Below are 22,604 nucleotides of genomic sequence, written 5' to 3'. Positions count from 1 at the left end.
CTAGTCACTTTAATTTTGCATACCAACTGCACGTAAATAAATCAGGAAAGAAATGTCAAGCACTTCCAAATACAAAAAAGACAACTCACTCATTCTCATATTACATTTGTATAATTTATACACATATTATCTCAATCTGAGGAGTTCTATAAAGTTACTTAACGTCTCAACTTTGTTCCGTTAAAAACAAGTACCTGCAAACTAGGTCTTTGGGTTCGTTTAAATCAAAGTAAAGATTTCTGGTTGCCCTGGTTACTGCTTATCTTTTTTTCCCCCTCTAAATTGCGGTAAAATAAACATAATGTTACACTTACCATTTTAACCATTTTAAGTGTACAATTCAGTGGCACTAAGTACAGTCACAGCATTGTGCAACCATCACCACTATCATTTCCAGAACTTATCATCATCCCAAACAGACACTCTCTACCAATTAAACAGTAACTTCCCATCCCTCTGCTCTCAGCCCCTGGGAGCCCCTATTCTACTTTCTGTCTCTGTGATTTTGCCTATTTTAGACAGTTCATATCAGTGAAATCACAGAGTATTTGTTCTTTTTTATCTGACTTCTTTCACTTAGCATAATGTTTTTAAGTTTCATCCGTGTTGTACCATGTATCAAAGTTTCATTCCCTTTTAAGACTGAATAATATTCCATTGTATGTATACACCACATTGTGTTTATCTATTCATGTGTTGATGGACATTAGGGTTGTTTCCACCTTTAGGTTACTGTGAATAACGCTGCTGTGCACATTGGTGTACAAGTATCCATTTGAATGGAACTGCTGGACCAAATGGTAACCTGTGTTTAACTTTTTGACCAAACTGTTTTCCATGGTAGCTGCACCATTTTACATTCCCACTAGCAAAGTACAAGAATTCCAATTTCTCCACATCCTCACCAACACTTATGTTTCATTGTTGTTTTTAGTAGCCATCCTAATGGGTGTGAAGTGGTATCTATCCGAGGTTTGATTTGCATTTTTCCAAATGACTAGCGATGCTGAGCATCTTTTCATGTGCTTATTGTCCATTTGTATATCTTCTTTGGAGAAATATAATCGTTTTAAGTCTTCTGCCCATTTCTGAAGTGGATTTTTTGTTGTTGTTGGTTGTAGTTCTTTATATATTCGGAATATTAAGCTCTTATCAAATATATGCTTTGCAAATATTTTCTCCAATTCTGTCAGCTGTCTTTTCATTCTCTGACAGTATCCTTTGATGGCCCTCTTTGTTTTTTTAGGCTTAAAAATGAAATGATTTCTACTATATATTTTCACTTTCCTATATTATTCAAAATTATCATAAACACAAAATATGTTAAAAATGTGTTGCTGTAAATTTCACAAACCTTTAAAACTTCAAAATTCCAACAACATGTTTTATTTTAACCTGAAACTACTTTCTATATATCTATTTACTATGAAATTTGCTACTACAGTTCATTCAAGTTTTGGAAGTGATTTCTGCATACAATTAACTGATACGCAGCAAAGGGTTCACCTTTGACTGTCAGTATTACTCAGGCATTCTGTTGGGCTCCCATGAGAACATAAAAGAAACTTCATGCTTTAGAAATAGAAGGAATCTTGCCCTACTTGTTACATGACTGCCTATGTTGAGAGATAAATGACTGAGGTGTCTGGAGGGAGATTGGGTTCATATCTGGACTACACCAATTCTTGACTGTGGGGCCTCAGGGAGGTTACTTAACATCTCTGTGTCTCAGTTTCCTCGTACACAAAATGGTGACAAATTCCAAGACTACCTCAGAAAGTTATGAGAATTAAAATGAGTTAAAATTTCTAAAGGGCTAGAAAGATCAGTTGGGACAAAATAAACACCAGTAAGTACTTGATCAACAAAAGCACTGAGATCTCCCACGGCAGCCTTAATGCCGTTACAGAGTGAAACACCGTTTCTGGCTGCTGTTTGTGTCCCTTTTCCATTAATGAATGGTGCTAATTTGCCTAAATAACCAGAAGCCTTGGAGTCATTTTCAACTCCCCCCTCCTCACCTTCCCCCCCGCCCCCTTCTGCTGAGTCACAAGTGGTGCAGACCCCTTACCCAGCATGACTGCTGTAGCGAAATGGGCACCTGGCCTTCCCCATCCTGATTCAGCCCCCTTCAGCCTGTTCTCCACCCTGCTATGAAAATCATCTCTCTAGAACACAAAATGGACCCCATCATCCCTCTAATTAAAACTTTTCAGTAACTTCAGGATAAATCCAAACTTCAGGTGAGGGCCTTCCTAATTAGGCCTGTTTTCCTCTCCAGTCACTGACCTGCCTCTCCCCTGTCCCATTCCCCAGAAGCTCCAGCCACACCCAAGCATCCACCTTTTCTACAGAGTACCACCTTTTCTCTGGCCTCTTTGCCTTTACACGTAATGGTCCCTCTACCTGAATGCAGCTTCCTCTCCCTCTGCTTCATCTAGCTAACTCCTAGGAAATTCAGCACACCTAACACCTCCTCCTAGAAGCCCCCCATGACTGGTGCCCTTCATTTCTAAAGCTCGGTTTGGTACCTTTCATGTGTGTTCCATGTGTCTATACATTAGGCACTTATCAAAATGTACTTTATTTATATATCCCTCCATAAGCAAATAAGCTCCTTAAGGATGGAGTCTCTGCCTTCTGTTTCTGCATGGTCAGCATCTAAGCATGAACCTGGCACTTGGACACTCAGTATGTGTGTTGAATGATGAATGAACAAACTGTGAAAATTAATGTGCATTTTTCTCTTTCCAGGTAAATTTTAATTAAAGTAACAAAATGGATAACATATGTTTCATAGTTTTTTCTTTAGCTACATGAGGTCAGGTACATAAATGTCACTGTTATCATAAATTCATAAATCTTTTAAGGAACTCAAATGGGTCATTTAACCTATTCCCTCATCTAACCACCCCACATAAATATAATTCTATTTTAATTTAAAAGTCTTCTAGAGAGCTGCAAATTTTAAATTAGTCCTGTCTTCTGTCAGTGTGATTTCTCTTTTGCAACACACACCTGTTATACTCGTCTACCCGGAGAAGAGTGGAACGTCTAGGAATGGAGTCAGTGCAGAGGATGAAAGGACAATTCTAAAAACACTGCCTGCTCCAAGAGATGTCATGGGTAATATTCGAAGAGGAAACATTTGAAAGGCATCAATTCAAAAATCTATCTTCAGATGAAATTTTTTGTTTTATTCATATTCTACCTACTTAAGATTTTTCTGAGATAGATTAAAAGGTATGGATACAAAGAAAGTAACTGAGAGCCATGTCATGGAAAGGGTTTTTTGGTTTTTAGGGCTGTTGCTTTTTACTAGAAATATAATTTAGGGAGAGTTGTTACAAGTGAACTCTGAACATAGCACTGAGTTTCCTGGCAGCAAAATTTAAAAAGGGAGCCACTTTATGAAATAAAAGGAAACAGGAACAATTTTTTTCCTGACGTTTTATACCTAGGCCTGGCTTGACACATGATAGTTAAGAAAGATTGGTAGAATAAATGAGTATATCTTTATATTAAAAATAACTTAACAGCAGAATGGACAATGTCTTCAGTGATAGATTTTTAAAGTTATGAAAAAAATATTTTTAAATAAGCCCTGAAGAAGGGCAGGGGCATATTACAAGACTAATTCTACAAAGACATTTCTATGGAAAAATAATGTAATCTAGTCAAGGTACATAATTTAATAGTGATTCTCATGTGACACAGAGATAGAATATACAGAAAAGTGGATAGAGATCATTTCCTTTGGAGACACATGGACACAATATCAATATCACTTGATTTTTAATAGAACTTGGTTTATTGTAAGAGAGCTAATTTGCAAATTGAGACAAGATTTTTACTAGAACTTGAATAAACAATAAATTTAAGAGTGAGCCACCTTCATAGTAGAAAACTTGAGGTATACAGCAAAACCAATATTTCACTTTGGAAATTAGAGAAGGCTGACTCGTGTTCAGATGGCCATCCTGCCCATTACAAGAAAAGGCCAAATTTTTTCTCAAGGTATGACCCAGGATTTCTCCCAGAGCCAGTACATCTACTCCATAGAAACCCCAAAGTTCTGCTCCCAGTGAACATGGAAGAAAAGCCCTTCACACAATGTATGATTACATAAAAAACCAAAGGGAAGAGTTGAGTACACACTCACATCAATCAACCGACGAAGACCCAGGGCTGCCCTCTTCCTCATGTTCTACCTCACATGTTCTCAGAAAGCCTGGAGAGCAGGCAGTTATCACAGGGCACCAGGCACCCTGGGGTCTGAGGAAGCCTTCTCAGCATGCTCCCTGATAATGGTGGGACTCAGTCTAACAGCTCTCTGAAGTACTCTCTCGGTTCTCAACTGCCAGTGGATTACACACTTTCCCCGGGTGCTTTTAAAGAGCTTCTGATTTGATAAGGCTTCCCTTAGAAGCCAGAGCAAGCCAAAAGGTCTTCTAGAGCTCTGAAGCCGGCTTCAGCCCTAAATACAACTTCAACTCCCTCAAACCTCCAGGTATGTATCAACTAAAGTTGGTCCTCTGCGTCCGGCCTCCACTCAACAACCCGTGATGGTCCTCAAGGAGAACGCAAAAGAACTTTGTGCACAATGACTGGATGGGCATTGGTACCCAAAGGCCTAAACAGATGACTCATTTTAACAGTTAACACTGAGGTTTATTCGGAACTCCGAGAACATCTAGGAATAACTTACATCCTACCCATGAGGCAACACAGAAAGAGCACAAGGTCAGACAGCAAGTAAGAAACAGGTTCTAGTCCCAGTTTGGCCACTAACTCACTTTGTGATGTGGGCAATTATCCACCCTTCTTTGAAAGAAGATACCCATTCTATCAACCTGAGCTGTTAATAAGAATCTCATCTTTTAAGAGATATGCAAACACTTGGAAAAACAATGACTCCTTCCTTCGTTCTGTTGAATCATCTTTGGCATCTGCTCTAGGCTAAGCATTGTGCTGGGCATGGAATTCAGTTAGTGGAGAAACTAAATCATTACAATTGTGATAAGGATGATGAAAGAGAAGTATCAGAATCAAGGCAAGATAAATCAAGAGACAGCTCACTGTGAGGGCTCAGGGAAGGTTTCCCTGAGGAATCAAGCTCCAAATAGAGTCATAAAAATGAGTAGAAACTAAGCAGGCAAAGAAATGGAGGGAAAGGTTCTAGTCAGAGGAGCAAAGGCCTCAAAAAAAAAAAAAAAATTTAAATATGAAGTGTTTGTAGGAAACAAATAACTTTTTAAAAACATTTAATCTGTGGCATTAAAATTTAACCCACATCATTTGCCATTTCCAAAACCCACTCTTACATGTTCATCTAGAGCTTGGATTTCTTTTAGTCACCCAGCTTTTCCTAAGAAAACAGTGAGATCTTAGCTCTGGTTATAGTATTTTCTACTTATGTACCAATGCTTGGATAACAAAACAGATGAATGTCCATGAAGGAACAATGATTTGCAACACAGACTAAAATTCTGAAAGATCTTGTTTTTAGGATATATTGTTAGATGCACACAAGTTCTGAATTTTTGTTAGTTCTCTAGAATATTTTCCACTGAAGTATATATTTTTAAAAAACCAACTCTATCCCTGTCCTTAAAAAAAGTCAGTGCTCTGAGTTAATTACATACATTCACAACTGTAATATTTCTTTTATATTGACAAAATACATCAAATTTAAATAGCATAATTGGTTAAGTTTTTTGAAGTTGCTTTACTAATCATCTTTTCAGTTCCAGTACCCTTTGGAACAGTAGTTTTTGTAAGGAAATCATGGTGCCTGTACCTCTCAGGGTATGTTTTAAATACATTATAAAAGTACACTACAGGCTTTTCCTTCTCATAGCAAATTGAAGTCCTAGATCATTAATCTGAAGATTTTCACCCTGCCTCAGACACATGTAATTTAAAATCATTTTATGTCAACATATATCACTTATTTTCTTGAATTCTGAACCAAATAAATTGCCTCAATTTGCAAATTAGTTTCATACAGATGCATATTTAAAGTATTAGGCAACCTTTTATATTTCTACTCTTCTGAAAATGTGCATAACTACTACACTCATTTGCCATGTTTACCATTTTGCTACAGGTTACAAGTGAAATATTACAAAGTATTATTTAAAAATTTACCCCCCACTTTTCTTATGTAAGTAACTGCTTCCGAAGTTTATTTTATATAGCTAAGCAGTTTAAAAATCATGTTCCTGGAGCTTTTATTAGCTTAGTTAAAATTAAAAAAACAACAACAACAACAACAAAAAAAACCTTCTAACCAACCTAAGAGTGGCCTCATACTCCAATATACCACAAAACACTTTTCTTATATTTTATAACAACCACCTCCAATTGCTGAAATTCTACAATTGATAGAAGTTAACAGGGTATTATCGCTATCATTGCAGTCATGTTACTAATTATTCAAAGAGTGGAAGTATCCAAATTCATTTTTAAATTGCTGCAAGATGCAATGGTTCAAACATACAGGGTTTGAGGGTGCATAGAGAGACTTTATAACAAACATTAAACTTTTTAATGTTTTCACGTATCATTCTTTTGATTTATAAGGAAGAAAATCTCAATGAGAAAAGAAAAAAAACTCTAGGTTCTGGACACACTGTATACAGTTCTTGCTAGCAACAATTTTGGACAACTCAAACTTATTTTTGTCCAAATACTCTGAAGAAGATATCTTGTAAAACTTTGTTTGCTTTATAATTACTTTGGACATATTTAATAAAGAACATTCTCTCATTAGCACATCAAAAACACAATGGAAAAGATCAGAGATTTTAAATGAACTAAAACTCCTTTGACAATTTTTACTTTTAAGGTTCCTTTCACCTTGAATGAATTAAAAACTTCTTAACAAGTCAACTACTGATTAATCATGATGCCTATATGGAAAACTTTTTTCATATTATTTTGGACCTATGATACATATTTATTTAAACAGTTTATTAGGGGAGAAAAGTAAGAAAACAAAACAAAACCCTCCTAGGTATGTGGACAGTATGATGTTAAAGTCAGGAACAAAAATGCATTGGTGTCATGCTACCAAAATGAAGTCACTTGACTGGGCAAAAAAAAAAAAAAAAAAAAACCACAAAACAACAACAAAGCTTAATCAAAATATATAATTGATGTACACATATTGTGTCTCATTCAAATGCACTTTTAAGTCGATGGTGCATTTCAAAAAATGAACCATTTGGATGGTTAACTATTAAGAGAAGTTTTCACAGCAAAGCTTATAGGGATTTTTTAATTAAAAGAATAAATATATTGGAATATTCATTATCTGTCTCTACTTAAAGTTATTAAAAGGGTGCTTAAGTTGAATTTAGCTAACATGAAATATGTTAAAAATAAGTTCCTCAGTGGAAAGAAAAATCTTATCATTCTCAAGATAATAGTCAAGTGTGTAACTTCAAAATATTAAGTTCTATTCCTTTTATATTCCATTCCTTCATAAGCCAGACAATAAGTGGAAATAGGTGGCTATTTAAGAATGTTGTATCTAATTGTGCTGTACAGCAGAAATTGACACAACATTGTAAACTGACTATAACTCAATTAAAAAAAAAGAATGTTATACCTAAGTCACTTCTACTTTGATGATGATTTAGCCTGTTTGGATTGATTAAATTCCATAATACATCCTACACTGTATACTTATGAGAAGAGATAATCTGTCACTATTACACTAAAACATGATGTTCTGTATCTTAAGTGTTATCTGTACATCTATATTTCAGTATCAAATTTCTAAAAGAATGTCAATCATTTCCCCTTTTTAAAAAATCATGTTTTAGTTTAGCTGTATACACACTGTCAAGAAAATTAAACATTTGTAAATAGCAAGTGTCCATTCACAAAGGCTACTGAGTAGAGCTGAGAGGGGGAAAAAAATCTAAAAAATAAGTGCATTAAAAAATGTAGTATGCTTTAATAAAGTTACAATAGTGTATATGCAACACTGTGTGACCAGCACTGCTCTGGGTACTCTGAGTTGTATATATGCATGCACACAAGCACACACACATGCAGAGGAAAGAAAACCAGTCCAGGTGAAACAGCTGTGGAACAAAAGATTATCAAAGTTGAAATTTTTAAAATGGAGGGCAGGTTAGTGGTTGCCCAGAGTTAGGGACAAGAACAAATTGGGTGTAGTTATAAAAAGGCATCACAAGGGATCTTTGTGGTGATGAAAGTGGTATCTTGACTACAGTGGTGATGGGTACACATGGTATAAAACTGTTTTGAACTAAACACACACATACACTTAAACTGGGGAAACCCGAAAGAAACTGATGGATTTTTATCAGTGTCAACATCCTGGTTGTGATACAGTTTTGAGGTCCATGAGATCTCCATATTATTTCTTACCACTGCACGTGAATCTACAATTATCTCACAATTAACAGTTTAAAAAAGGATTATAAAATTCACTTTCCCTATTCTAAATACATCCCCTACCACCACCAAAATTAAAATATGCAATATATAAGCACCAGAACCCCTCCTAGTGACAAGAGAAATGACCACCTAGGCACAATAGTAATGCCCCTCACAGAAACCCAGTTTAAACATTATGTCTAAACATTCTTGCCCTGAAAATATGTTCTTAATTTTCTTCTGATTCTGTGCTAATTTAAATGAGTTTTAATGATCACATCCTATAAACTGAAGATTTCTTATAACACAGTAGTGATAAAATGCGACCTTCAGATAGTGGTGGAATCATTCTTTATCAAGAGACAGAGATAGAGCCGGGGAGGAAAGAGAGGCAGGGAGAGAGGGGACCACCATTATCTTCTCTGTTTATGATAAAAGATAAGAAAAATCACACACACATACACACACTCTCTTCCTTTCTCTATAGAGTCTACGTGACTTTGGACAGAGAGGTGGAATAATAGCACCATAAGGATTTCTCAAGGCTAGGTCTCTGCCTTCTTTGAAACTCTTGGAAAATATTTAAGCATATCTTTGCTCTTTCACTAATGCAAGACTAGAAATAACGTGTCAACCGCTCCGGAATTCCTTTGGCGTGAGAAGTCGAAAGTGATCAAAGGCAGGGCATCCGGATAAAATGGCTCTGATTAGGGTAGATTTCACATTCATGTAAAATGATTTCCAGGCAATTCTTATGGTCTTGACTTTCAACCTTACAGTTGCTTGGTTGCGATAAAGATGGAAATAAGGACGTCGGGCCCCTCTCAAGCCAATTTGGAAACTTCAGCAGCAAAGACCCGCTAAAGAGACAGAACGCTTCTACAGCCTTCGCAGTGGTTTGGAGAAACTCAGGGACGCCGTCCTCCTGTCCCCATCCTGCCGCTCGCAACAGCCCAGCCGCGAGGGGAGCGAGGAGACAGGGACCCGGGGCTAGGGGTGGCCAGGGGACACCGGCGATGAGGCGCAGGGGATGCCGGGGGTAGGGGCGAAGCAGGGCCGAGGACCCCGGCCAACTAGGAAAGGAGGTGCGGGGCGAGGCTGGGGCGCCAAGGGATGCGGGGCGACGGGCGGGGCGAGGCCAGGGGCACGGAGCGACACGGGTTCGGGGTGAGGGCTCACCTGCATTCTGCAGCGTCTCGATGTTCTGGGGTCTGGTCGCCAACTCCGCTACCGTCTGGACGAACTGGGTCCGGGCTTTCTGGTACTGCTCAAACACTGCGGGAGAGACAGGCTGCAGCGCACCGCCCGCGGCCCCGGGCCCCCGCCGCCCCCCGTCGGGGCGCCCGGGCCTACCTTGCAGCACCTGCCTCTGACTCATGGCGCCCACGGCCCTCCGCCCGCCACCAGCTCGGCGGCGCCCGGCCGGCGAGTCCGCGGAGAGGGCGATCGCGGCGACCAGTCGGCCTCCGACGGGAGCCGTTTTTCTGTGTACCCGCGTCTCCGGGGCAACCGGCCGGAACCGGAACGCGGCGGTCTCGCGGCAACCGCAGTCCCGGGAGTGACGTCACGGGGCCCCCCTCCCCGGCGCCCCGCTCGGTCCGCAGCCGCTGGGGGACTCCGCCTGGGGGGGGGTCCCCGGACGTGCGGAGCTGGCCCGGCTGCGCCGAGAGCAGTGCGCCGTCGAGTGTCAATACCCGAACCCAGACCCGCGCGGTTTCCTGACCGCTGCGGGGCCGGAGGGAGCCGCACGCGCCCAGGCAACCGGTTCAAATGCAGGGAGATGAGCAAACTGCGGCGATGCAGTCGCCTGGGCTTCGACGGTCGAGAGAAATCACACGTGTGTCATTGTGTAAATCTCATAAATTCATTTCTTGTCAGTGCAACCTCAAAGTCAAATGTTTTCCCCTTTAATCCCGCTTTTACACACCTGGCATTTCGGGTTTCAGGATTCCTCGAGGGTCAAGACAACTATGTTCATATCTTTAATTATACCGTATAGAAAGCATTTAATAAGCCTTCCTAGAGATTCAGTGAGAAAAGCAGACGAAGAAACAATCTGATAAACGTCTTATCCTCCATGACTTTCTCCAAATTACTGCTAACTTAATTGTTTCCTCACTTTTATGTGATTTTTAAACACTTTGTCTTTTAAATTTAGGCTTCACTTTGTTGCTGAAAGATGTTTCCAAAAGAGAGGGAGAATCTTTACCTGAAAACTCCTGATTCAAATTATCTTAACTAGCTTCCCTAGCTTACTTAACTAATTCTTTACCCAGTTCCTTTTAACAAAAGTTAAGTAGTCTATTACTGGTTTCCAGCTTGTCTGAAAACTGTATACCAAATGTTTCAGTGACAGGTATCAACTTTAAATGTCTCTCCACCAGAAACTACAATTTCATCAGGTGTCAAGTGAGAAGCTAGTCACAGCTGCTGATGGGTAGCGCCAAGACAGGAAACCTCTTGATATCTGTTCTTTAAGAGAAGGGAGCATGCAAACTTAGCTTGTTCTCATATTTGGGATGAGTGCTATGTAATAATCTTGGAAAGCTCACTCTGACTTGAACTCTGTGATGAAGTCCTGGTATTTTGTGAAGCCCCAAATAGTTGGGACTTCAGAGGGAGGAAAAAGTATATTCAGCCAGGTCCCTGCTACCCCTAGAACAGGTTCATGTTTTACTCTGCAGTTCAGAAGCCATTGACACCCACAATCCCTTGACTTAACCCTGAGGCATAAAGTTTCACAGTGATCTCCACATTTCCCCAAGGAGAAAGGTCCTTTAAAATTAAAGTTTTTGTGTGTTCCAATTTAGAGATGTGTGTGGTGTGTGTGGAGGGAAACAGACTGGACAAATAATTAAAATTGCATAAACCTTCATTGTAATTTTGTTTTCAGTTCCTTGTTGCATTATGAAAAAAGAAATCCCCTTAAAACTAAAAGGTTCCATATTTGGTTTCAGTCCTTAAACAATTCAAACTCCTAAGCTACCAGAGCTGCCATTTTTAGAAGTTGTTTTTACTATTTATTTTCTGCTTTGAAAGTGTTGAGATAAAAGTTCAATAGCAAAAAAAAAATGTCTAAACCTATAAACATAACAGTCTACTTATGGAACACTACAAAGTTTGAAAACAAGTTCAAATGCTATATAAACTATTCTTAACTATAGAGTCTGTGTATTTGTCATTAACAGTGTCTATGGGTTGAATTGTTCCTGATAAAAATAAGGAATTCCTACTTTATATGTGAAATTGGACATCCTAAACAAGCTAGATCTTTGCTCTTTCTTCTGGCTTTCTTTTTCAAAGTCTTTAAAATTAAATGGAGAAATTCAACTTAGAATAATCATAAAATATAAATGAATTGTTAGTAATTTAAATGTAAAGAATGGCAAAATTGAAAGATTACCTTTACTGACAAGAAAGCCAATCTATATTTTCTGATCCACTTTCAAATTACTAACTTTAAAATACCATTCTGCTTTACAAAGCTAATTGTATGCCCCAAGATGACATTCACACCTCTAACAGTTAAGCAGTGAGAAAGAAAACTATTCAAAGGGATATTTCAATTTTTTAAAAAAGAGTGCTATTTAAGATTACTCTTCTTGAAGTGCTAGTGACTTTAAATACAGATATACAATGTACTTGACACATTAAACTATACATTTGATTGAGAATGAAACATATTATCTCAGTAACTTGCAAAAATGCTTCCATGAAAGATCTGTGTGGAAGCCTTTGGCTCCTTATACAAAGCTAATTACATGTAACTTCAAAATCATTTTTTGCATTTATTTTCTCTTTTTATGAAAATGAGACTCAAAAAGACAATATTATAAAGTCAGTTTAAAAATCCTGTTGTGTTTCTCTTTAAAAATCTGCTCTGGAAATTCAGAAAATCCTATTATCATGGGAATATATTCTACACACGCCTAAAATTAAATTTTACTAATTTTAACAGACTTTTTTTAGTTTTTAATTGAATTTTAAATTTAAAGCTTTATATGTGCTAATTAGATATCCACATTTTAAAAATTGCTGTTGATATGAATCAAGTGCGTGTGTGTGTACACATTCCTCTTCTAAGACAAAAACATTAAATATCAATGTGTGCCAGACACTTTGCTAATAAAAGAATGCGCTTGTCTTCTAGGACAGAAAATCTAGTGGGAGACAGACATCTAAAGTTTAATTCATTCAACAAGCATATGCTGCAGTCTGCCCTGTTCTAAGGGCTATAATTGTACTCAGCGCTATTAGTGCTTTGGGAGCAAAGAAGAGGGGCTTAGGGGAAGAGGTGAGAGTATCCAAAACATCAGTCAACTAATAAAAGATGTCTTGTTTTTAAGAAAACTTAGCTGAGTTTTATCTAGATATGAAATCTCCTTCCCTCCTCCCCCAAAGAATTAAAACATATTGGTGGTATTTAAATATGCATTCATTTGGCAACTGCATGTAATTTATGAGAATACAATAATCATTTTGCCAACAGCAAATCTAAAATTAATTATATAACACCATATTTACATACTTCAATTAAAAAATAAAGGCATAATAATACCCTATAACCCAAGTTAGTGGACTCAAAATATGATCTGTAATGAAGAAAGCTAACATATGACATCTTAAATGTTGCTCTGCCCCTCTTTTGGGAAAAAGTGTCAGGCTTTTACTTTTGGGTTTCAGCAAACCAACGGGATGTGCCCTCAAGTTTGTCAACAGAGCAGATGAGACAGTTCCATCCAGGAGAGGAAGATTAACATTTCTATGCTGGGGTTGTGTTTGTGTCTTGTATCCCATTCTTTGCTTTTCAAGCCTTTTTAAGTCAACTCCTTACATTTTAAAAATTCTTACGTTTCCTTGTGTTAAGGCCAATAAAGTGCTACAATGACAATGAGTTTGCTGGTCCCAAAGTTCTAGATACTCCTGTACATGGCTTCCTTTTCCAGTAATTCAGTGGATGCAGAAATTGAACTCATCTTTTCCACCACCAAAGTAAACCGGAATCAGGGGGATTCCACACATGAATAACTTCACCTCCAAAGGCACCATATGGCACAAAGTGACTGATACTAAACATTGATGCTTCTAATGTACAAGTCTTAAGTACAGCATAATATTTTCTAAGGCAATGGGACATGCATAAAAACCAAATTATTGCTGCTTTGTGTGTGTGTGTGTATCATGTGAATATCTTCTTTTTAAAGACTTGACGTGCGTTTTTCTTTAAAATTGTACCCAAACCCCCGCACCATCAGATACCCTCTAGGCGCCCTACCACAGAAGTCTGTCAGCCACTCCCTCTCAACACCCACAGGCCCCCCCCACCCCCTTTGAAATCCTGGGCTTGTTGGACTTGTCCCAGACAAGGTCAGTGCTAGTCCTTTCCCACCTTTTTATTAGTAGAGGACTTAAGAGACAAAAGATAGAAGGTGCCACATAAGAAAAGATCCCCGGACCCTATCAAGCCGGCATCCGGGCCAAGACCCGCGGGGACGCGGCCCACGCAACCCTTAGGCGCAGGTCCTGACAGGGTTGCGCTGCAGCTCCGCCAGCCCGGAGCGGAAAGTTCTGGGCTGACGCAGCAAAACTGAACACAGGAGGATCCCCGCGCAGCATGGGCGCGGGGTCCCTGGCTCGACGGCAGGCAACTGCGTTCAGTGTGGATGGGCTGTTGGGGCCCCAGAGGAAGGGAAGAACGTGATGCTCCGCCAATGTCCTTGGCTTTTCCTTTAGGCCGAAGTTTCTCAAACTCCAACAGTCACCTCCGCGGTCTCCGCGCAGTTCTAACCGGGGAGGGGGCTCGGGAATCGGCTGAAGCTGGGGTCAGGCTGTCATTCGGATCAGAAACCGGCGAGGCCACCGCCGTCGGTAGCTGAGCTGCGCCGAAATGAGGGCGCAGGGGTGGCAGGGCCGGGAGCGCGGGCAGGAGGAAGGGGCGGGGGCGCGCAGCCCGAAGGCGCGAGTGCGGAAGCGCGGCGCAGGCTCGGCGCGGGCGGCCTCCCTCCCGCGGGTCCTCCGGGGCAGCGGGGGCCGGCGGGTGCGAGCGGGGGGGGGGTGTCCCACTCTCCCGCTTGCTCGTAGCCCCGCGGGCTGCTGGCCTGGGGATGGGGTGAAAAGGGGCCGTGGATGTCGCAGCCAGCGTCTGCGGGGAGCGAGTTGCAAGATGAAGAAGGCCTCTGTCCTTTCGTTTTGCTTTCTCCGGCCAGGCCTCCAGCAAGCACCGCACTGCCGCGCGGGCTCCCGCGGAGAGGTCCGGGCCCTAGCCTCCCCGCGGCGCGGCTGACCCGTGGGCCGGGGAATGGTGCGGCCAACTCCCAGGGCAAGCCCGGAGCCGGCCGAGACCGGAACCCCGGGAGCGGAGGCCCGCAGCTCTGCGCAGCCAGAAAAGCTCGCGGCGGCCGCCCGGGTCGGCCTTGCTTCCCCTTGACTTTCTCCTCTCCGGACTTAAAGAGAGCCCCGGTGGTGGTGGTGGTGGTGGTGATATTGGGGGCGGTGAGACTCTCTTTGCCGGTAGTCGGGTGTGGGACTCCTACACCACCTTACATCAGTCAGCTTCCCGACCCCGCCGCGCAGGCCGGATCCCAGAGGCGGGGTGAGGAGCCCAAAGCTTACTTAAAAAAAAAAAAAGCTGTATATCACTGCGCATGTGCGAGCCTCTTTTTTTAACTTTTTGACGTCATTTCTCTACATCAAGTCCCCAAGCCAAAACTTCTGGCTCATTGATTACTCTGAAAAATAATTGTATGCTCTAGCTCCTGGAAAATACTGCAAAAGTACAGAGAGAAGGTGCTCAAGGTCTCTGCTTTCACAAAAATGTCACAGGCTATCCACCGTGCAAGTCGGTTTAGAGATTATCAGAGCCGAGAGAGAGCTCCGCTAAAACGTAGGCTAGATTTGGAAGACGCAGTGGCACGTCTTCCCATTCTTTAATTTCTTTTGCACTACGATCTGCATCCTCGTTAGTTCAAGTAAGCTATACAACACAACTCCTATCATCTTACTTTTGATATTTCAGGGAAACATCTGAATAGTGCTAATGCTGAATTACTTGACCTCCTCCAATGTTGCCTCATATTTATTTTTAAAGTGACAAAGTTCTCATATGGACAACGTACGAAAAGATTATGACTACCTACATGAAGAAAATACTAATGCCTTTCCCATTAGTAAGGCAGGAAATGAATTGTAAAGAAATGCTTTTTGTTCTAGGAGTGTTTTTTTTTTCCTGGTGAAATAATAAGTAATTGCTTATTTTAAGTCAAAGACAAAGGTCTTAAAGTTTACACATAAAAAGTTAGACGTATACAAGTAATGTCAATATATTTATGGTCAAGTCCCAAAGGGAATCAAACTTACTAACAAACTCTTGGCTTAAAGAGTGCCTTGCAATACTAAGGACACCAAGTGGGGACAGTGAAGATACAGACTTCTCGTAGCACAGCCAGATATAAAAACAAATTTTTTTTTAAAAAAATGATGCTTGTGCATAATGCTTTAAATATATGTAAAACATTTAAGAATGATACCAACTAAGATGTCAACCAAGATGTGAGTTATTTTTCTTGGAAAGGATATTCCCAGAACCCATTGCTGACTATGATAATATAATAGTCTTGGTTGCACTAAGCTCTGTCTTTAAGTGTAGAGTCTTTATGGATAGTGTATATTAAAGTTCATAAAAAAGCATTTCCTTACACCTATTTTAAAGTTGCTTGTATTATTATGTTATAAACTTACTTTATTCTAATGAATTTCCTTTCAAGTGTTTCCAAAGTGATAAAGAACCTTAATTGGTGAATAATTTGAGCAGAATGATTATTTGGTAAAAGTGAGTGGGGTCCACAGGATCTCGTTACCTCTTTCTCCTTAGAAAATGTTGAGATAGTCTGAAGAGAACCCAAGTGAAAATATTTTAAGATAATTGTCATGAGGCATATTTAGAAAGAACAGCTGGTAAACACATTTTCCCAAGCTTACTCTGAGTTCTTCAGTTACAGTAGAAAACAAACTATAATGAATCTCATTCAAAGGAAAAACATTCTCCTGAGTTAATTACTGATAGCATTAATTTTCTGATTCATGAACAACTAGATGTTTCTAAACATCACTTTCTTTTCCCAGTACCATTTATATTGAAATATTTTGGATGTGTGTTTATTGAACTAAGGAGTTTTGTTCAGAAGGTTGGGAAGGAGTCAAAAATTGTGCAGTAAGATTCTATAGAAATGTTACCAATTCCAATTTTTAAAAAAGTCCTCTGTATGGAAGTACATTGTGGAAATGACATGGTTGTCAGACCTAATTGCTTGGCGTTTGAGTCCTCAGAAGAAATTCTACTGCCTTAGGGGTGTAGACTCAAAAGCAGCAGCATTGCTGGTTTCAGTTTAAATAAAACAATGAAATCCATCATTATTCAAGTCAATAGCGATAATTCACATGAATATGAATGCACTTTGATCTTATCCATCAATTCATTGAAAGACAGTCTTACTGAAAAAAGGGAGATAATCTCTTTAACTTGGTCCAAAGCAAGTTGTTGGGGCTTTTCTTTCTTGAAAGACGATAGGAAGAAGTTTTCACTAAAGCCTTGCTTTCCTATTTTTCAGGTGGTAGTGGTGGTGGGGGGTGGTGTTTGTGCAAGCTACAGGTCATTATGTTGCCTCCAAGGGCCAAGTAGTGCTAAGTTTGAAGTAAACTGTCATATTTAATGAACTTGACATTTGGTGAAGCTTAAAGATGAAATCCTTTTGTAACAACATACCTAAGAGGCATTTTAGGAGGAATGTTGATTTAAGTTTACCATCAGATACGATTAAGACATATTAACCATTCTCAGTATGTTTTAAAGATTATTTAAATTAAATAGGATACTTCAAGGTGCGTTGTCTTAGTAGATTTGCAGTATCCAATACTAAGATTTTCTGTTGAACAGTGAAGGCAGTTAATGCCACACCTGTGCTGTATGACAGTCACTTTAAAATATCATCTTACTTACGCCTATTTAACCAATTTCCAGATACCTTTGGTGGGAAAATAGTAAAGTTACAAGCCCTTATCATTCTGGGAATTCTGGAAACATCTGTCAGATATTTTTTAGTACAATCTACCACATTTGAAATATAATTAGGTAAAAATATGCATGAATGGGGATATCTGATTAGAGCTACTAGCTTGGTAAATATTTACCTTTTTATTGAATTCATTAAAGATATCTAAGCTTTCTAGTAATTAGTAAGTTTTATTTCTCATAAGAGTTATTGAAATTCTGGATTCTTCTAGAGATTCAACAAATATTTGTTATGTTAAAAGGACTCTGGAGCATATAATGATAAATAAGACAGGTGCTTCTCCTCAAGGAGCTTTAAACTTCAAAATTTCTATAACATCTGTAATTTACATTAAATTTCAATCTAGGAAGAACACTCAACTAACTTAATGGCTATTTATGGCCGGAACAATTATTAGGAGTGAAATTTGGCAATTCGCATATTTCCCGGGTTATCCTAATAGCTCATAGAAGACTTTACTGGATACTTTGAAGATTTTTCTTCAATAAAAACCTGTTAACAACATTAGTAAGAGTTCTGTTAAAAATTAAGCCAGTGTCCTAGAGCCAGATATTAGAAAAGGCAGAAAGATTCCTAAGTCAATCATTTTCTTTATGCATCAGACCACTCAGTCCACACTGCCAAGGGCTGGTGTGGTTCATCAAATGAAGTGAGAGAGAAAAGGTGCTCCATCCACTTGTGTATAAGAACAAGCATCTGGAGGTAATGTCTGAGCTATGCAAGCTGCTATATTATGGATTTCATGTAAAATATTCGTGGTAGACAAAGAAGAGGGAAGGCTGTAGCGTTTGCCTGTGGCTCTAACCCAGAGAGGAAAGCCCCAGTTCCTAAGGGCAGACACAACCCTAAGCTCTTTGTGTCGATGTTACTAGAAAGGGAGTGGGGGTCTTCTCTTGACTTCTTTCCTTACCATCATCCATATTGCTGATGTCGAGAAGAGCTTTTTAATGGACTGGCCATTGACAAAAGATTTCGGTTCAAGTTGGAGACCAGGGCACCTGGGGCTGGGACGAGGCCAAGCGCCTGGATCTTGGGGGCTCAGGTGCCTGCTCCGGCTGTGTGCGCTCCGAGCCTATTTATCTATTGTCTGCCGTGGGGGCAGGGCTGAGGCGGAGGAGATGGCTTTTGAACGGAGCTGAGGGTCCCGGAAGATGAGGAACCCGGGCGGGGACGAGAGATGTCAACCGGGGCAACCCGCAGAGTTCCAAATGCTTGGACACCGAGGTGTACGAGGCGGCGGCGGTACCAGCGGCGGCAGCCCCGGCTACAAATCGCCGTCGTGTGGTTGCTACTGGCAACCGAGCCTCTGCTGAGCGCGCAGCCCCGCAGCCCCTGGAAGGAAGGTGGCGAGGGGAAACGCTGCGGCGCCGCGGCCGCGCCGGCTCTGCCGCCTGCAGCGCTCTTGCTCCTGCCTGCGCCCCGGGGTCTCTTCGGGCTGTGACCGCGGCTGTGCGGCACTTACGGCCCCTAAGGGCTCTTGGGTTTGGGATGCCGCTGCCTCGGGAGCGTCAAATTACTGGCACTCTCCGCGAATACAACATGGCAGCTCTGGCTTGAAGACGGGGCTCCTTCTGTCCGCCAGGAAGGCGGGGGCTGCGGGCTCCGCAACGCGCCCGCCGCCTCCCATCCCGCCGGGAGTCAGCCCTGCTCGCGCCCCCGACTCCGAGGTGGGCCCAGCCAAGGGCAGCCGCGCGCGCGGACTCGCCTCGCGCTCGCCCCTCGGCCCTTTGTTCTCCAACGGGTAGGCACCTTGTGCTTTGGGGGCTTTTAATTGAAACCCTCGAGGACTCGGCAACCCTGGCTGGGACACCAGTCCTCCTGGCACTCTCCATAAGTGTCTAGCTCCCCCAATCTCCGGAGGGCTCCGGGGCGAGCTGGAAGTGCAAGTCCGGGATGCAAACCCGACACTCCCCGAGGAGCCGCCTCTCGTCGGGTGGGTCCTTTCCGGCCACGCCTGGCGCGCCTTTCCTTTCCTTTCCTTGCATCCGAGAGGTGTGAGGAGAGAGGCGTCCCAGGGCTGGGACATGGCCCCGCGAAAAGACAATGCCCGTCACCGCCCCAAGGAAATGAGATTCTCCGCAGGGGGAGAGGAGAGCCGCAGGCTCGGAATCTCGGGAAAACGAGGAGGAAAACATCCGTTAGTCCTGCTCTAGGCTCCATCTCGCATCACACTAGCTCTTGGGCGTGGGTGGGGGCCGGTGCAGCCCCGAGGAAAGGTCCCCGCCCCGGGTCCCGGGCAGAGCGGAGCCGCGGCGCCCTCCACTGGGAGTGGGGGAGGGGTCCGTAACCCCTAGGAGGAGGGAGAACAGGGAGAAATTTGCATTTTCAAAAACCTTGGTTCAGAAAGGACCGTGCCACGTAGACAAGCCAGTTGTGACGTTCAGCACAACGTGCTACTGAAATACCGAAATCCGCCACCAAATGGCGGCTCCTGCAGTCTGCCGCGCTGATAAAGAGGACTCGCCGGGCGTCGCCCATTTTAGGCTGCTTTCACTTCTGTGCTGTTACCCCAATCCTCTTTCCCCAAACCGTCCCTTCCTCTCCCCGTTTTTGGGTGCACGTGGGACTCCCGGGTCAGAGAAGCATTTCTGTCCCGAGGATCAAGCAGGCGGGGGCTCTGCAGGAAACCGGCTGCATCCCGGCGGCTTTCGGGGGGCACATCCTAACACCCGACCGCCTGCTCCTCTACCCAGCGGGGGTCTCAAGGGCGCTGGGCATCCCAGGTTCGCGCTGCCCGAAGACGCACTTAGCCGTCGTCTTTGGGAACCCAAGGTGTGGTCCTTCGCCCAGAGCTTGAGCTTTCTGCCGCGCAGCTACCCTCTCCTTGACACTGTCACCCGGTCAACTTTCCTTCCCGGGGGATTAGAGCCTACTGCCCATTAAACATGTTCAACCGTAGGACCCTCTCCCATCGGCCTTTCTAGTCACCGTCCACGAAGCTCAGCCTTCAGCAACCCTCGAGATGGCAATTTTATATTTTGTTAATCATCTGGCTTACAATCTTTCCAACAAAACCCCAAACTCCAAGGACACCTCGTTATTGAAGGAGAAAGGGCATAGGATTTGAAACAGCAGGAGGGAGGAGGGCAAAGAAAGGCGATGATCTGGAATGGCCCCTCAAGGATGTGCTTCTAGGGGCTTTGCAAGCCAAGCCGCCACCTCCTCCGACGTGGGACCCTTTCCTGCCCGCGGGGAGCTCGCGGCCCAGGAGCCAGTGGATGTGTCTCAGCAGCCGGGCTGCCCCGCCGGCGTCTCTCCCGGTGGAGAAGCCTCCGGCAGGACGGGGGCCGCCTTGTGGAGCCAAGCTTGTCCGGCTGTCGCCGTCACTCGCTACGGGATCCGGCTTTGGAGAAACGACTTCGCTTCCCCGCCTCCCCAGCCCGGCAGGGCCTGAAAATCTCGCTTTCAAATTTGGCGGGATCCGCGTCCGCCGAGCGGAGGGCGGCGCGAGGCGAGCGGCGCACGCGCAAAATGGCCTCCCGGAGCCCCGCGGCCTGGGCTCGCGCGCGGAGCCGGGACGAACCCCGCGGCGCGCTCCGCGCCAGAGGTCTGAGCTGTAGCTCTTTCCAGTCTTCCGAGAGCAGCTACTTAAAAAAATAAAGACAGGGAGAAGGGCCGTTTCCTCCTTAACCCGTCCTTTTGGTAAAGGCTCCCTAGCCGGGAAGGCAGCGCTGCCGGGAAAGGAAGGTCATTTTCTCCAGCCGGGCATCCTGATCCATTTCTACCGGCCATTGCTTATTCCATGCTAATCACCCTCGCCCCTACTTTATCTTCCAAGCCCTGCAGCGCGCTCCTGCCTTCGGCTTTCTTTGAGTATCTTCCGCTCTTGGGGGCACTTAGACCTAAGACTGTACTCCTGGACCGACTTCCTTATTTTCAGTAACCCCTCTAGCCATCTCCGTAATGTTCTCTTTCCTTCCATCTCAATTTACGACTCATTTTCCGAGTACCTGGTCCACAGCGTTCCAAGGGTCTTTAGGGTTCTACCTAACTTAGAAGGACAGAGTTGGAGAGCGCCGAATCCGCACCGAACTTGAAATCATGTTCACAATGAAGTTTGGAGTTTATGATGACCCAACAATCAGAGCAAGAAGTAATTTTTTTTTTTTTCACTGAAATGTAGGTGACTCTGAGGGAACATCACTTGTTATGTTGGAGAATTCCTTCTAATGGTCTCTGGAAAGGCTATTTTAAGACAAGAGTCAGAAGAATGGGAGTAATTAAACTCATTCATTGGAAGTTTTATTGAGTGCTTGCTGTTCATTTAGAGGGTTAAATGAGACTTCGGGGTGAGTTTTCCATATGCACTTGAACTTCTCGAGAAAACTCATAAGGATCCTAGAGTAGACTTTCCAGTGATAAATGACTTTTGATGTCGTCGACTTGATGAAGACCGGAATTGATACTGAAATCTTCATGTGAGACCTCTAGAAATTGCACACTCAGAAAAAGAAACTGGTGCAAATAAAGGAAATCCGTTTCAAGAACCAAAAGAAGAAAAAACGTTAAAAAAAATTAACTGCGGAAACAGGAAACACTCGACTGTGTAAACATTTTCGGAGACTTTCATAATCAAAACTGGGCGATCTTGAGATTTGCGAGGAGGTGGACAGGCTCAGGGGCTTCGCGGGGGTGATTCCCAAGTCTGACTTACTGGGAAGCTCCCTTTTGCGATACTTTATTTTCTTTGTAAAGGACCCGTCTATCTGAATTCTTTGGTCCTAGTTTAATTCAAGGTTTTATTTTGGAGGAGTCAGGATCTTTTTTTTTTTTTTAGAGCGACCTTAGAAATAATCGCTTGTACTGTTCATTTTATACCTGAAACATCCTCAAGTGAAATTACCTTATCTAGCCCAAGAGCCTTATGTTGGAGCTGCGTTCTGTGTTGTTTGCACCTTAGATGTCTTAAAGGTATATATGGCTTTTTTTAAAGGGTCCTTTAAAATGTAATTTCATCAAGACCTTTTGTTTGGGATAAAGTGTAAGGAAGACTGTATGGAGGAAACAATCATCCTGTTTCAAAATACCATGGAGCTTCCATTTCATGGAGCACTAAACTAAATCAGAATTTCCAACTGTCATTCCAGGAGCAGCGTCAGAAGAAAAAGATTTATTTATCAA

At 42.6% G+C, this 22,604-nt stretch overlaps 1 protein-coding gene across 2 annotated transcripts in view; it reads right to left on the bottom strand.

The window, feature by feature from the left end:
- SPAG6 (sperm associated antigen 6) overlaps positions 1 to 9,905 on the bottom strand; it is a 52,586-nt gene extending 42,681 nt beyond the window's left edge. For both annotated transcript variants that reach the window (XM_031444705.2, XM_031444706.2), the window contains exons 1-2: positions 9,769 to 9,905; positions 9,595 to 9,690 (exon numbers count right to left, since the gene is read on the bottom strand). In XM_031444705.2, the coding sequence (XP_031300565.1) occupies positions 9,595 to 9,690; positions 9,769 to 9,793 (121 nt within the window). In that variant the 5' untranslated portion in view covers positions 9,794 to 9,905. The remainder of the gene's footprint in view (positions 1 to 9,594; positions 9,691 to 9,768) is intronic.
- Between the last annotated feature and the right edge of the window lie 12,699 nt (positions 9,906 to 22,604).

The sequence above is a fragment of the Camelus dromedarius genome, chromosome 26 (assembly GCF_036321535.1).
Source record: "Camelus dromedarius isolate mCamDro1 chromosome 26, mCamDro1.pat, whole genome shotgun sequence".
Taxonomy (NCBI): Eukaryota; Metazoa; Chordata; class Mammalia; order Artiodactyla; family Camelidae; genus Camelus; species Camelus dromedarius.
This window is presented reverse-complemented; position numbering and strand designations above follow the sequence as displayed.